The 13,632-nt window shown below is 50.7% G+C and overlaps 2 protein-coding genes across 2 annotated transcripts in view; one reads left to right on the top strand and one right to left on the bottom strand.

Moving 5' to 3' along the window:
* MTOR (mechanistic target of rapamycin kinase) overlaps positions 1-13,632 on the bottom strand; it is a 120,339-nt gene that overhangs the window by 52,574 nt on the left and 54,133 nt on the right. The gene's annotated exons all lie outside the window — the stretch shown is intronic.
* Positions 3,265-9,985, top strand: ANGPTL7 (angiopoietin like 7). Its single transcript, XM_077899659.1, has 5 exons — positions 3,265-4,091; positions 6,516-6,616; positions 7,201-7,395; positions 8,036-8,234; positions 8,838-9,985. Exons 1-5 carry the CDS (start codon positions 3,722-3,724, stop codon positions 9,005-9,007), a joined length of 1,035 nt encoding a protein of 344 aa, XP_077755785.1. The 5' UTR covers positions 3,265-3,721; the 3' UTR covers positions 9,008-9,985.

The raw sequence follows: 13,632 nt of genomic DNA, 5'->3' as shown, positions 1-13,632 counted from the left end.
AATGTTCTAAGCCATTCATTTCCAGTTAAAAAATCTTGTTTGGCAACTACAAAAAGCCACTTTCCCAGTGAGAGTCAGGAAAACAGAGCACCAAGAGGTAAAGGCTGCTTAGATTCCTTCCAGAGCTCCCTCTGTCTCCAGAGCAGCAATCCCATCCCTCACGCCTGGCTCCCCCCCACCTCTCCGGCTTTACCTGTCCCCCCGGCCCCCGACTCCTAAGCCACGTCCAACGACTTGTGTCTTCCTACTTCCTACCAAGTCAAGGTCTTCCACAAAGCTGCACCTGCTCACCATGCCCCCTTCAGCTCGCATGCTCTGCTGGCTCACAGGACGGCTGTTTGCCACAAAGCCCGGGGAGGGCAGAGGAAGACTCCTGGGTAGGGGCTACAACGAACAGCGGACTCTAGGAGGAGGCCGGGGAGAAACCATTCCTAACTGTCCGTCTGGGGTGCGCTGTTTGGTAGAAGTGACGAGTGAGCAGCTTAGGGAAGAGATGGCCATACCTTCTGGGATGGATGTGGACCTTCCCTGGGACAGAACAGGACTGAGAGACGGAAGGGTCGGGTATGAGGTGGCCGCGGACAGTAGGGTAAGCTGCGACCCGTTACCAGGCTTCAGGAGAAGCAGAACATCCCCCCTCAGCACACAATTAATCTAACAGCAAGGTAGGTTCTTCTGAGATGAATTTGTTCAACAAACAGAGTCTGGTTCTGAGAGCAGCGGTTTCCCTCCCTCACCAATTTTGCAAGTAGTGGTTTAAGAGCAGGCAGGGACAGGAATATGCTAGAAAGGGAGGAGTCTCTCCAATGGGGACATTTTCAAGAAAATGAGACACGGCACTTCCACTTGGGTAGAAGGAGAGACCACCTCCAGGCCCTCCCCTGCTCTGTGCTCCTCGGGCCGCCCGAACGCCTCTAGTCCTTGGTGCCAGCCCAAGGCCGCGTGGCCCAGACTGTGGGGTTTCTGAGAACTTCCAGGCTAAGGGAAAGCTCACTGGCTTCTCTCATTAGGAATATGAGCTTGATTTTCATAAACATCTTTCCCAGGAACACCGAGCTGACCCTCTTTCACCACCAGCAAAATAGAGAAAAGGAAAAACTTCAAGGTGTCCAACACAGGCTTTCCAGATTTTCTCACTTAATTCCCATTTTCATGGTCACTTTATTCATGAAGGGCAGAGAAGGGAGTAAAAGCGTCCTGGAGAAGGAAAACCGGCCCAGTCCCCCACATCCTTCCTGGTTCTGTCTACTGGCTTAGCTGTACTCAAAACAAGGGTTTACTTTTCCTTCTTTCAGAGACTCAGAATCTAGGACATCGCAGCGTTATGGATGTTTGGAGGATGGATAATCTGGCAAGGGACCACTCTTAGTCTGCTAAATTTTTTAATTTGAGGGGGAACTTATTGACATTTGGGCAGCTTGGGTGATGTAAGAAAATGTTCGAATAAGGAAAGCCTCTGTCTCCACCTTAGGCCTCATGTTAGAAACTGGTTTTCAGAAAAACAAATGTCAGAGAGCAGGCATTCATGCTAACAGCTAGACGCTTCTGATCCAAACTCACGAACCCCCAGAAAGGATTGCTACATGGGCTGCAAATACAAATGACTGATTCACTTTCTGCCCAAATATGAGAATCTATTCATAACCGTTTCCTGTTTGGGCTGGGGAAGCGGCCACTGGGAAGAACAAACAGAAAGCTGGCTGGGACCCCGTAGAGGTCCACCGTTCCCTGGGACCGTGTACCGTGTTGCTGTGCGGCAGCGCTAAGACAGCGGCTCACACGGGACGTTCCGCACGCAGCTGCGGGACTCGGCACAAGCTGTCAGCTGTTGGCTACGAGGCTGACCCGAAGATCCCCCGCGGGTTCGGCAGGCCGTCGGATGCGGACGGCGGGGCCGGGTGCGCGTTAGTGACGTGAACTCCGCGGGGCAGACTAGAGAGGCCAGCCGGGGGCGGGGGCGGGGGGCATTTGCCAAAAGAGAGCAGGGACTAGCTGCTGCCTCTGGACGGGCTTCTGAGTGGAATGACAAGGCTGCCGTAGGGCGCCAGCCTCATCCTCACCCCTCCGAGGGCAAGGAGACCAGGGAGGGCGCAGACCATCCAGATCTACCCGAACCCTACTGCTTTTTGAGTCAGAGGGGAAAAAATTGCGCGGTAACTCCAGCCGCCTGGACAGACGTCTCATTTGGAAGAAGATTCCAGGGGATCCCGGCAGGGAAGGCAGGCGGTCAGGCATCGGGCTTGTGCGTGACGGACCCACACCGCACGGCACCAGCACAAGGACTGCCTCAGTGGCTCTGCATCAGGGAAATGGCGAGAGTGATGTTCCAAAGACAGAGTTAGTTACTGTCTGAGGACAGAGGGGCCTCTGCATACATTCTCAGTGAAAGGCTCATGTGAGGTATTTTAAGGTTTGCTAAAATCCCAGGTTTTTCTCATTTGTCTTCCAAGGAGTAGTGCCCTTCAAATACAGTGCATGAAAAGTGACAGTAACCCTGTTTTCAGGGATATATATCCTACAGAGAGAACAGCTGCAGATCTGCAGACTGTAAGACACAGGAAGAGGGCAATGAGACTGTAGATATGGATTATCAGGTGACGGGGATTCTTCTCCCGATGATTTAATGTACTTTCCAAGTTTCGAATCGAATCATAGGACGAGGATGGGCCTGTTCTCCGTTATGCCGACAGACTGATGAAGCGTGTGTCACGGTCCCAGAACCATGTCCAGCACTCCTGAGTTTTCGTCCCTGCTGCCCTCTCCAACACTTCCTTGCCAAATGCCAAGTGTGAGAAGCTAACGCTAGGCCACTGGTGACGGAGAAAGAATGTAAAGAGACGACTGAGTAAATCCTGTTGGACACGAACTACAAAGTCTTGTTCTGCCTCCTAAGAGGCTTACTCTATTTCTAGAGCTCTTCTAAATTGGAGATTTTCAAATGTGACACAGAGTTAGATCTAGGTACAATGGGGGTTTTGTAAAACACTGAATGATGATCAGAGAAAGGAATCACGAGCCTTGTTAACAGCACGCTCCGCAGGATGCCAAAATATACCAGATCCTCATATAAACAGCGTGGATTACATTAACAGGCCTCCCCGGGTGAGCGGGGAGTCTTATTCCCAACGCTCTCTGCCTACCTTACCCTCACCCCATGGTTATGTAACCTTGAGAATGGAATTTGGAAATTCTTCTGACCCTGCCCTGCTCGCTGATAGAGCTGAGCCAGTGGCTGGCAGGGGCATAATCTAATAGGCGAAATTGGAAACACACAAATTCACAGTCCTCTTGTCTCAGCCCCGAGACTAAGCAGGCAAGGAAAGAAAGACTCGCCCCTGTCTCCCTCCTCCCCTCTGGCCTAAGTTTACGCTGACTTCACCCAGCAGGCACCTGACCCTCCCAGATGAGCTGGGAGGGGCTAGAGCGCCATGCATGGGCCACAGTGGGGGTGGAGGTGCAGGCAGCAGACAATATTTAAGATGCTGAGTCTGTAGAGCGCTCAGGCTTGAGGAGGAAGGGTATAGGGAGTCCGATTAACCTGTACTTTTAAACTCAAGCTTTGAACAAGGCTAAGAAAGAGACAGGGAAGAGAAAGCAACAGAGTAGTGAGCCCATCCAGAGAGAAAGTGCACAGCTGTAATTTGCTCCGGCTTTGCAGACCCCAGCTGGGCATACCCAGATCCCCCAAAGGAAGATCGTTCCTCACCCAGGCCCAAGAAAGATGCTGAAAAACACTCTCTCGGCTGTGACCTGGCTCTGCATTTTCATCATGGTGTTTGTCAGCCACCCGGCGTGGCCACAGAAGCCCCTGAAGCGCAAGACACCTGGGCAGCTCAAAGTGGCCACCTGCTGTGAGGAGGCCAAGGAGCTCAAGGCCCAGATCGCCAATCTAACCAGTCTGCTGAGTGAACTGAGCAAGAAGCAGGAGAGGGACTGGGTCAGCGTGGTCATGCAGGTGATGGAGCTGGAGAGCAGCACCAAGCGCATGGAGTCCCGGCTCACAGATGCGGAGAGCAAGTACTCGGAAATGAACAACCAGATCGACATCATGCAGCTGCAGGCAGCCCAGACTGTCACCCAGACCTCGGCAGGTAAGGAGAACATGTCCTCACGCTACCCATCATCTTCCTGCCCAAACCACTGAGCGTCTCTGCCTGCAGCATGGTTTCTAGATACCTTGGCCATCAGATCCATGACAGGGGGTTCCTTGGGGTATACTTTCCTGGGTACGTGTCACCAGCTCTAATGCTCTGTTAATTTCTTTAAATTTACCCAGTGTCTGCACCATCTCTTTTACTCACACCATATTTCAGCAGATGAAAGGTTTATATGCCATCCCGGGGCGCAGAGAGATGACCTAGATCGTCTGGAGTCACACTGCAGGTCTTAGAAACAGGGTTTAGGTTTCCCTCATTGACCTGCTTCCTTAGCCAGAGCTGACAGGCTGTATCCTCAGACCCAAGGACGCAGGCATGAACACCAGAACTGTAACATCTGTTGCTCCTGAAGCCAAGTTCTGCCAAAAACATTTCTCTCGTGTCCCTAAGATTTAGTGGAACAGGCACTAATGGATTTGTGTGTCCTGTCTGCAAACCTGACTCTTCCCACTGGCTCAGAATTAGGTGTAGATGCTGCCCAGGGCCAGATGAAGAATTACTTTGTGTTTAGGAGAGGACAGGCTCCTTGAGGTTCTTTGCTTCTGAGATTTCTATTTTTTCCCATGATCTCAAATAAAATTCTCCCACCACAGAAAATAAGAAAACACAAAGCTGAGATCTGGATTTTCAGGAGCCCCAAAATAAGATACACTTCATGTTTTCTTTTCTAAAACAAGTTTGTTTCTAGCTAGATGGCCTTAGACTGGCCCAGGTGAATTTACTGTTCAGAGAGAAGAGATCTTGGTTTCCACAATCATCAAGAAATTATTGCTCACAAGAAGAATATCCCGTAGCTATGTCACTTATTGCTGATATAAAAACTTTTGGTCACATCATAGATCAAGTCAGGACACAGAGTAAGTCACTGGTTACTCTCTGCTCAAAGGAAAGAAATTAGGCTTCGACATCCCATTACTAATAAACCACCAAGTATAAATTGCTTTCTAAGCATGACTTCCTGCCCCTCAGTGTGGGGCTAGAAAGGTATCCTTTGTAGTTACCTCTGAAACATTTTCCAGACAAGTGTGTCCTGATCTGGTCCGGGGAAATGAAACCAGCCCCGCGGGAGAGCGGGCCAGCCGGGGACCTGCCTGTGCCTGTGCCTGTGCCTGTGCCTGTGCCTGCACTGCCTCCTGCTCCTCCAGTGGGGATTTCCTGCCCTCCCAGCAGGAAGTTTCTTGGGGGGCCAAAGGCAGTTCCCCTGCTGTGCCTGCTCCCCGTCCTGCCCAGAAAATCATCCCTCAATTTTCTTCTCTATTACCAGCTGCTGGGGCACCTTCATACTGTGTAAAGCAGGTAGCCCAGCAGAGAAAGCAGTAAGCTGATTGATGCTTTCATCCTAACAGAAAGTGAAGTCTCTCCGCCCCCTCCTGAAACGTGCTCCACCTGGGAAGGCTCCTGGTGGACGTGCCGCCATCATTATGTTCTTCTTGAAGGCTCAGGGCAGGAGCCACCAAGAAAAGAATCCCAGGCACAGAGGGTGGGAAGCATCTCCTGGCTAGCAAAAGTTCCTGCTCTTTGAATCCACCCTATCAGTTAAGGTGGTTTCTTCCACTGTGCTCTTGGAGATTTGCAAAATGGGGACAAAATCTGGCATAAAGCAGTAGCCCCCCAGGCAGCCAAGGAGGCATTTAAATCAACCCGAGTGAAAACCAGCCCGTCCAATGCTCTCGTTTACTTGTTTTAATAATGCTGCCAGGGAAGGCCTCCAAGCATTCCTCAGAGTGTTTGCATCTCCATTTGAGAATTGCGCAGTGTTAAGATGAGGGAGGGGAAAATCAGATGTGAAATCTAGCTCCCTTTATTAGGGTCCTAGTAGGCAGTCTAGATAAAAATAGCCATTCTCATAGGTAAAAACAGCCGTTACCTCTGAAAAACCATCATCACACAAACCAACCAACCAGGAGAACAACCGAACCAGACCCTATGAGATACTCATGACTTATGTGGTAAGAGAGACTGGCTGTCCCAGAAGCTGTATTTGTTAAACAGAGCATCTGTTATGCAGCCCTCACACATCGGAGTGTTTCCAGAATTCATGGCCTAGAACCTCAGCAGGATAATCTATTTCAGAGTTAACCTGAAACCACCTGTTTGATTGTCCACTGATGCTACCCAGATGGAGGGCTTCCCCACCCCTCTGCCCCACTACCAGTGAAGCCAAAATATACTCCTTTTTTAGTCTCCCAATGCCCACGCCGCTCCAAACTCTAGACACTGTAATGAACACTCATGGGAGTTTCATGGTAGAAATGAAATCTCAGTTGTAAACTTCCAATTGAGACATAGCACAAATGCCCACCACCGTGGAGCCCCTGGGTTTGGATGCTCACCCCGTGCGGTTTGCTCCTATTGCAGATGCCATCTATGACTGCTCGTCCCTCTACCAGAAGAACTACCGCATCTCTGGAGTGTACAAGCTTCCTCCCGATGACTTTCTGGGCAGCCCCGAGCTGGAGGTGAGGTCAGCAGAGCCCACTGCCCGTGCGCTCCCATCTGTCCTCCACCCCCTCCCAGAGCTGGGCCAAGGACTAGTCATAGTCTAAGCAAAGGGAAACTCAAGACAGAGAATCTAACATACCAAATACCAGAGAGCTATCCACACACTCCATTTTGGGGGGGGGGGGGGGGAGGGAAGAACCCCACACATCTGTTTTGGCCCTTCAAATTATTATCAACCAAACACCAAATCTTCTAACATAGATTAGACAATTCTATAATCTCCACCCAACTAGTTGACTTCTCTTGCCACACCTAGAGCAGTTATTCTTTGGGGAAGGAGAAAAGGGAGAACATGTCGAGAGCACACATCAACTATATGTGCACTTGCCCCCAGCCCCGACTTTCCAAATTCCTCCTCAGCAAACCGTCACTCTGCTCCCACTCGCCAACACGGCAGACCAGTCGCCACTGGGAGCCAGCGTGACTGGAAGTGCACACATCCACTGGCTCTGCAGAAATGGGAGGAAGGTGGTGCGGCCCGCCCCCACGCTCCTCTGCCCGCCTCTGTGGGCCCCTGACCAGAGCAACCTCTCTGCCGCAGGTGTTCTGTGATATGGAGACGGCAGGTGGCGGCTGGACCATCATTCAGAGACGGAAGAGCGGCCTTGTCTCCTTCTACCGGGACTGGAAGCAGTACAAGCAGGGCTTTGGCAGCATCCGTGGGGACTTCTGGCTGGGGAACGAACACATCCACCGGCTGTCCAGACGGCCGACCCGGCTACGTGTGGAGATGGAGGTGAGCATGAGGCCTAGGCCCCTAGGACTGGAGCAGGCTGCCACAACTGTGCTCAACTCTGGGGATGCCCTTCTGGCTCTTTGTTCACAATAGTCCTGTGTATTTATGACGGCTTTCCTGCAGACTGTAGTACGTCGAGGGACAAGGTTTTTTCTGTCCGTTCCCCGCACCCCACCCCACCCTGTCCCCCCAAGCAAGGCTGCAGATACATGAGAGGCTGGACCCGGGCCAGAGCAGGGGAATCCAGTCAGGGGTGCTGAAACCCAGCGGTCCTCCCTGGCCTGGGGCACACGCAGCCCCACGCGCACACCCCTCTCATGTCACTCTCTGACTTCTCCCTGTGGGATCTAGCAAAACACACACCGACACCTTCCAGATAGGCGCAGGGAGGGCTATGGGAAGAGGCTAGTCCAGGCCAGCGGGGGACTCAGGAGGGAGGTGTGATCTAGGACCCTGGTTTCTGACGCCCAGCGTAGTGTGCTCACCTAACCGCCAACACGGCCAACCTGCAGTAAAGCCCCGCTAGGTCCCTGGGAGACCTGGATGTGCGTGCGGCTGTGAGCGGAGGGGGAGTGGCAGGATGGGGGGAAACGAAGGCCGCTGCAGGGCCCCTAAGGCTCTGCCCCTCTCCCCCCGACAGGACTGGGAGGGCAGCGTGCGCTATGCGGAGTACAGCCGCTTCGTCCTGGGCAACGAACTCAACAGCTACCGCCTCTTCCTGGGGAACTACAGTGGCAACGTGGGCAACGACGCCCTGCTCTACCACAACAACACGGCCTTCAGCACCAAGGACAAGGACAACGACAACTGCTTAGACAAGTGCGCACAACTCCGCAAAGGTGAGATCTGGGGGCCGGGGGGCAGTCCCATCTGAGAAGAATGGATTTTGAGGGATGCCCAGGAGGCTCAGCAGTGGAGCATCTGCCTTGGGACCAGGGCATGACCCCAGGATCCTGGGATCGAGTCCCCATCGGGCTCCCCACAAGGAGCCTGCTTCTTCTTCTCCCTCTGCCTGTGTCTCTCATGAATAAATAAAATCTTAGAGGGCAGCCCTGGTGGTGCAGCTGTTTAGCGCCGCCTGCAGCCCGGGGTGTGATCCTGGAGACCCTGGATCAAGTCCCACATCAGGCTCTCTGCATGGAGCCTGCTTCTCCTTTTAAGGCCTGTGTCTCTGCTTCTCTCTCTCTCTCTCTCTGTCTCTATGAATAAATGAATAAAATATTTTTAAAAATCTTAGAAAAATATTTTAAAAAGAGGATGGATTTTGAGCCGCACAGCTGGTATTCTGGCTTTGGTACTTTTTTCTTGGATACCGGCTCTAACTGCTTAGCCACTGTTCCAAGAGCAGCGTCACAGATCCCGAGGTCTAGTGTCAGCTCTTTCCGAGGGGAGGATGCACCCGGCCTACCGACCCAACAGCCCCGATCTGTTTCTCGTGCCAGGTGGCTACTGGTACAACTGCTGCACAGACTCTAACCTCAACGGAGTGTACTACCGCCTCGGTGAGCACAACAAGCACCTGGACGGCATCACGTGGTACGGCTGGCACGGGTCTAGCTACTCCCTCAGACGGGTCGAGATGAAAATCCGCCCAGAAGACTTCCAGCCCTAAGTGGAGGCCTGCTGTGCGGCAGGGCTGGAGATGGGGATGCATGGAGGCTGGGTGAGGGCGGAGGAGGGGGAGGTGGGGAGAGGGCAGGACGGACAGCAGGATGGAAAATGGCCTGTGGTCACTGGTGAGAGTCAGGCTCTCAGGAGCACAATAAAATTTAAGTACAAGGGTGTTACCTAATTGGGATGAATTATTTTAACACAGTGGGTCGCCACATGTACTTCTCAGGGGGCTGGCCTGAGTGGGCTCCCTTGGCTTCAGATCCCTGACATATTCACTAAAAGCTTCTTTCCATTGATGTTTCTGTGAAAGAAAGGTAATTATGACATCACTTCTGCTATTCAGTTGAAGGCCCAGGTCATGGGAGGGCAGAAAATAGATCCGCTGCCTAAAAAGAACCATGTGATTTTGATCCTCAAGGACGGGACTTGTGGGTGTTAGAGAAAAGGCATGGTAGAGTGGTGTAGGAGAGTTCTGATTTTTCAAATCCGATGAAATTACCTTCAGTCTACATTTTTTTTTAAAGACAAAAATTATTCCACTGGCTCAGCCCCAGTGGACCTAGGTGGACTGCCCGAGAGGGATCTCTGGGCCCGGGCCTGGTGGCGGACCTCTGGCACCTCCCTGCTCCACCTCAATCAGGGTAGAGCGCTGGAAGGCAGAACCAGGTCTAGTGGTGGCTGGAGAGTTCCAGCACGGGGTGGGGATAAGTCCCTCGTGGATGCTTGCACAAAACTGCCTTAAAATGTCAGTCAATACAGATATACCTATTTTTATTTTTTACTCTGTAAGAAAAGGGCTCAAAGAGCTTTCTCTTTTAACTTGTCTAAAAAATACTGGCTACAGAATGAAGGTAGATGACACTACGGTTAATAATTCATGCTGTATATAAGCATTTTGCTTTGTGAAAATAAAATACTGTAGTATGTTGTAAACACTCAAAGCTTTTTCCTTCTATAATAAATTCTTTTGAAACTTGCTGGTTTTTAAATTACTGCCATTTTCATTTAGAGCAAGGTAAAAAAACTTCAGTGAAAAATCAGAGGGTGAGCAGTGAGAAAGAGACTGATTTTGTTGCAGTCTTCAGGGAAACCAAGGGAGGAGCTACAAGCCAAAGAGCAAAAAGGTAGAGGGACAAAAAGGGCAGCAGCCCTGGGGAGAGGTCAGATCCAGCCTCCTACCCAATCCCAGTGGTGCCCGGTGCCACTGGCAGAGTCAGATCCAGCCTCCCACCCAATCCCAACGGAGCCCAGTGCCACCACTCGGCTTCAGAATCCTTTGCAAACCGACACTCTTACTTTCTACTTGAGCAAACTAACACATACAGAGAGGGAGCATATCTTTAGTCATAACAGATGCCAAATAAAATTTTGAGTGTTTGGAAGTCATTTTTCCCTCGTCAAAAAGAACCATTCCCTCGAACCAGTCAGTGGAAGGTAAGCCATTATTCTTATTCAGTGTTTCCTATTGTACCTAGAGTCCTTGGATTGCTGGGAACCTATTTAACCTTAAAAAACAAGAACTCGGGGATTTTAAAAGGCATAGAGTGAGTAGAGAAGAAGTGCACTGGAGCAGGGCATCCCACAGGACAGGCATTCAAACAGAAACTTCCCGAGGCAGGCAGGGAGTCTGATATGCTTAGTGGCCAGCACAATACTGCCTGGGAAGGGAGGATAAAAGGATCAGGGGGTTAAGGGAAGATGGAGAAAAGCACAAATGCCTCTGGCAGAAGTAGCTAATAATTCTCTCTCTTACCTCCTCTAACCCCACAACTAAAACACACCTGAAACTCTAGGCACCAAAGGCTAAAATAAACGAGTGGGACGGCCTCAAACTAAAAAGCTTCTGCAGAGCAAACAATAAATACACTGAAAAGGCAACCTACAGAATGGGAGAAAAGATCCGCTATCTATAGCCCCTCATGAGGAGTTAATATTCAAAACATATAAAGGATTCATATAACTCAATAGCAAAAAATTAAACACACCAATTAAAAAATGGGCAAAGGACCTGAATAGACATTTTCCCAAAAAACATATTCTTGGAATGGCAAATAGATACATGAAAATGCGCTCAGCATCAGGGAAATGTAAATCAAAGTCATCCAACGAGATACCTTCCCACACCGACAACGGCTGTTATCAGAAAGGCAAGAGACAGCAAGTGATGGCGAGGATGTGCTGACCAGGAAGCCCTTGTCATTGCTGGTGGGAATGTAGATGGGTACAGCTGCTATGCGACACCGCCTGGTAGTTCTTCAAAAATTAAAAATAAAACTCCCTTATGATCCAGCAATTCCACTTCTGGGTATATATCCAAAGGAAAAGAGATCAGTGTCTCGAAGAGATATCTGTGCACCCACGTTCACTGCATCACTATTCACAGTAGCCGGGATACGGAAGCAACCTGAGTCTCCGTGATGGAAGAATGGATAAAGAAAACGTCACACACAGAGTAGTGTTCAGCCGCCACTGGACTCTCACGGGCACACGCTGGTGAGAGCTTCGAAGGAGAAAGAGCGAGAGCGAGAGCGCTTCTGTCTTGAGAGAACACCTATGTAATCGCGAACACAAGGGTAGTAGGATACGGAGGGTAAAGGCCGTTCTGATGGGTTCTCAGACAGAAATGAGGAACGGTTTTCAGGTAATAGAGAGATGGCAACCCCTTGTTACAAAGTGGCCAACAATCTGAAGTGTGCGTGTTCCAGTGCCTTGTGGAAGGGAGACCCTGCACGCAATGACACCGGGTATTAGCTGAGGAGGTCGCTAAGCCAAGGGCGAGGGGAGGCTTGGTTCCTCCCCACTGCTCCGAGTAAAATGAGAGAAGAGAGAAACGACAAAAAGTGGATTAAACCAAAAGGAGCCAGAACTTAGAGACCTGGAAATTCTCGGCTGTCCATACTGTAGGAAATGAGCACGTGTTTGGAAGAGAACACGGAGGGTACGGCCACGTGAGGCCACATGAGGCCACGTGAGGCTTTGCTAAGGGGATTCGTGTGGTGGGAACCATGGACCTAATCAGCTACTCCAGCAGGATAAACCACAAAACTCAACAGAAGGGGAAAGACACAGGAAGGAATGAAGGGAGGCTGTCGAACTTCTGGATTTTACAGACAAAACTATGGAGTTATTTGGCTGTGAACATGCACTATTCTTCCAGACGAGAAAAGAATGATCCCGAAGGCCAGCGAGAGATCGTCAGGGCTGTCTGCTTGTTTTAAAAAAGGAGGACCATTGCCTTGCTTTGAACAGGCCCAGTGGACTCTGCCCAAAGCGGCGAGGATACAGCCACGGGCAGGGCTGTGCGCCAGGTGGAGCTGTGGGGGCAGGACCTCTGCCTCGTGGGTCCAGGGGGTGGACCGTGCCCCAGAGGGCAGAGGATCCGGCCGAGATGGATTACTCCCAGGCCTGGAGATCTCTCATGAAGTCTGCCTTGCTTGGTTTTGGACTTGCTTGGGGCCTGTCACCCTTTCCTTCTTGCCCACTTCTCTTGGAATGGGGGATGCCCCAGCAGCATATCCTGGAAGCATGTAATTTGTTTGTTTTCACAGGGTCGCCTCAGGATGAATTGAACCTAGAGTCTCATCCCTATCTGTGATTAAGATGGTATTTACACGAGACTTTAGGGCTGATCCTGGAACAGGTTAAGGCTTCAGGGCTGTTGTGACAGAATGAATTTTGCATTTGAGAAGGATATGCATTTTGGGGGACCAAGGAGGAATGCTGTGGACCAATGTTCATATCCCCCCAAATTCCTATGCTGAAGACTAACCCCCAATGTGATGGTAGTAGGGTCTTTGGGAGGTGATTAGGCCACAACGGTAGAGCCCAGCATCCCGACCTGTGAGAAGGGTCTGTAGTTTCAGCCCCCAGGCTATGGTGATTTGCCACAGCAGCCCCAGCGGTCTGAGTCAGCAGGCCACAGAACTTGACCTCATGCTGCAGGCTAACCAAGTAAACGCCAGGTGTACGTGTATGCACGTGTATGCTTACAGATAATTCAGTACCCACTTAATCCTCTGTTCCCTTAAGAAGCAATCATACTTGATATATACAGAGGCTTTGAGGAGATGGGAGTGGCTCAAATTGTCTCAATGTTAGGCTGGTTTGGGGATTACGTGTGGGATTTAATTTGTCCTGGAGCAGATCAGTAATTAAAAGGGTCACTAGGTAGGGTGTCAGACAGATTGAGCCAGTAGCCAGAGAACAGTACTATCAACAGAACATACTTTTTTAAAAACAAAAACAAAAGGTAAGAAATAGCTTTGCAAAGATGTTTTTGTGAACTTGATTATTTAAGCCGATTATTTCAAAGAGAATTTGAGGCAGGTGACTCAAATGTATATATTAGAATAAACTTAAGTAAAAGTAGAAAAGGTAAAATGAGGCTGGCTGGGGGCAGTAGACAAAAGGGGTCAGGGATCCGTAGTCTGTTAGAGGTGGGCCAGGACCTGAGCTGTGAGCTTCCCGGGGCCACTGTGAGGAAGGCAGCTCAATCTATCACCAAAGAACAAGGCCTCCAACATGGGGCCCAAGTAGTAACTTGGGGACATATGACCCCAGCGGTCTGACACCCTTCTCCCAACCCGCCCCCGGAGAGGATGGGGCGGTGCAGCTGAGTTCACA

Source organism: Canis aureus, chromosome 5, assembly GCF_053574225.1.
Source record: "Canis aureus isolate CA01 chromosome 5, VMU_Caureus_v.1.0, whole genome shotgun sequence".
NCBI classification, from domain to species: Eukaryota; Metazoa; Chordata; class Mammalia; order Carnivora; family Canidae; genus Canis; species Canis aureus.
This window is presented reverse-complemented; position numbering and strand designations above follow the sequence as displayed.

Bases quoted from the DNA above. Each gene is read 5' to 3' on its own strand.
- ANGPTL7 (XM_077899659.1), top strand. From the start codon at position 3,722: ATGCTGAAAAACACTCTCTCGGCTGTGACCTGGCTCTGCATTTTCATC. The intron at 6,617-7,200 runs GTGAGGTCAGCA...TCTCTGCCGCAG, and splicing joins TGGGCAGCCCCGAGCTGGAG to GTGTTCTGTGATATGGAGAC. The intron at 8,235-8,837 runs GTGAGATCTGGG...TTCTCGTGCCAG, and splicing joins GTGCGCACAACTCCGCAAAG to GTGGCTACTGGTACAACTGC.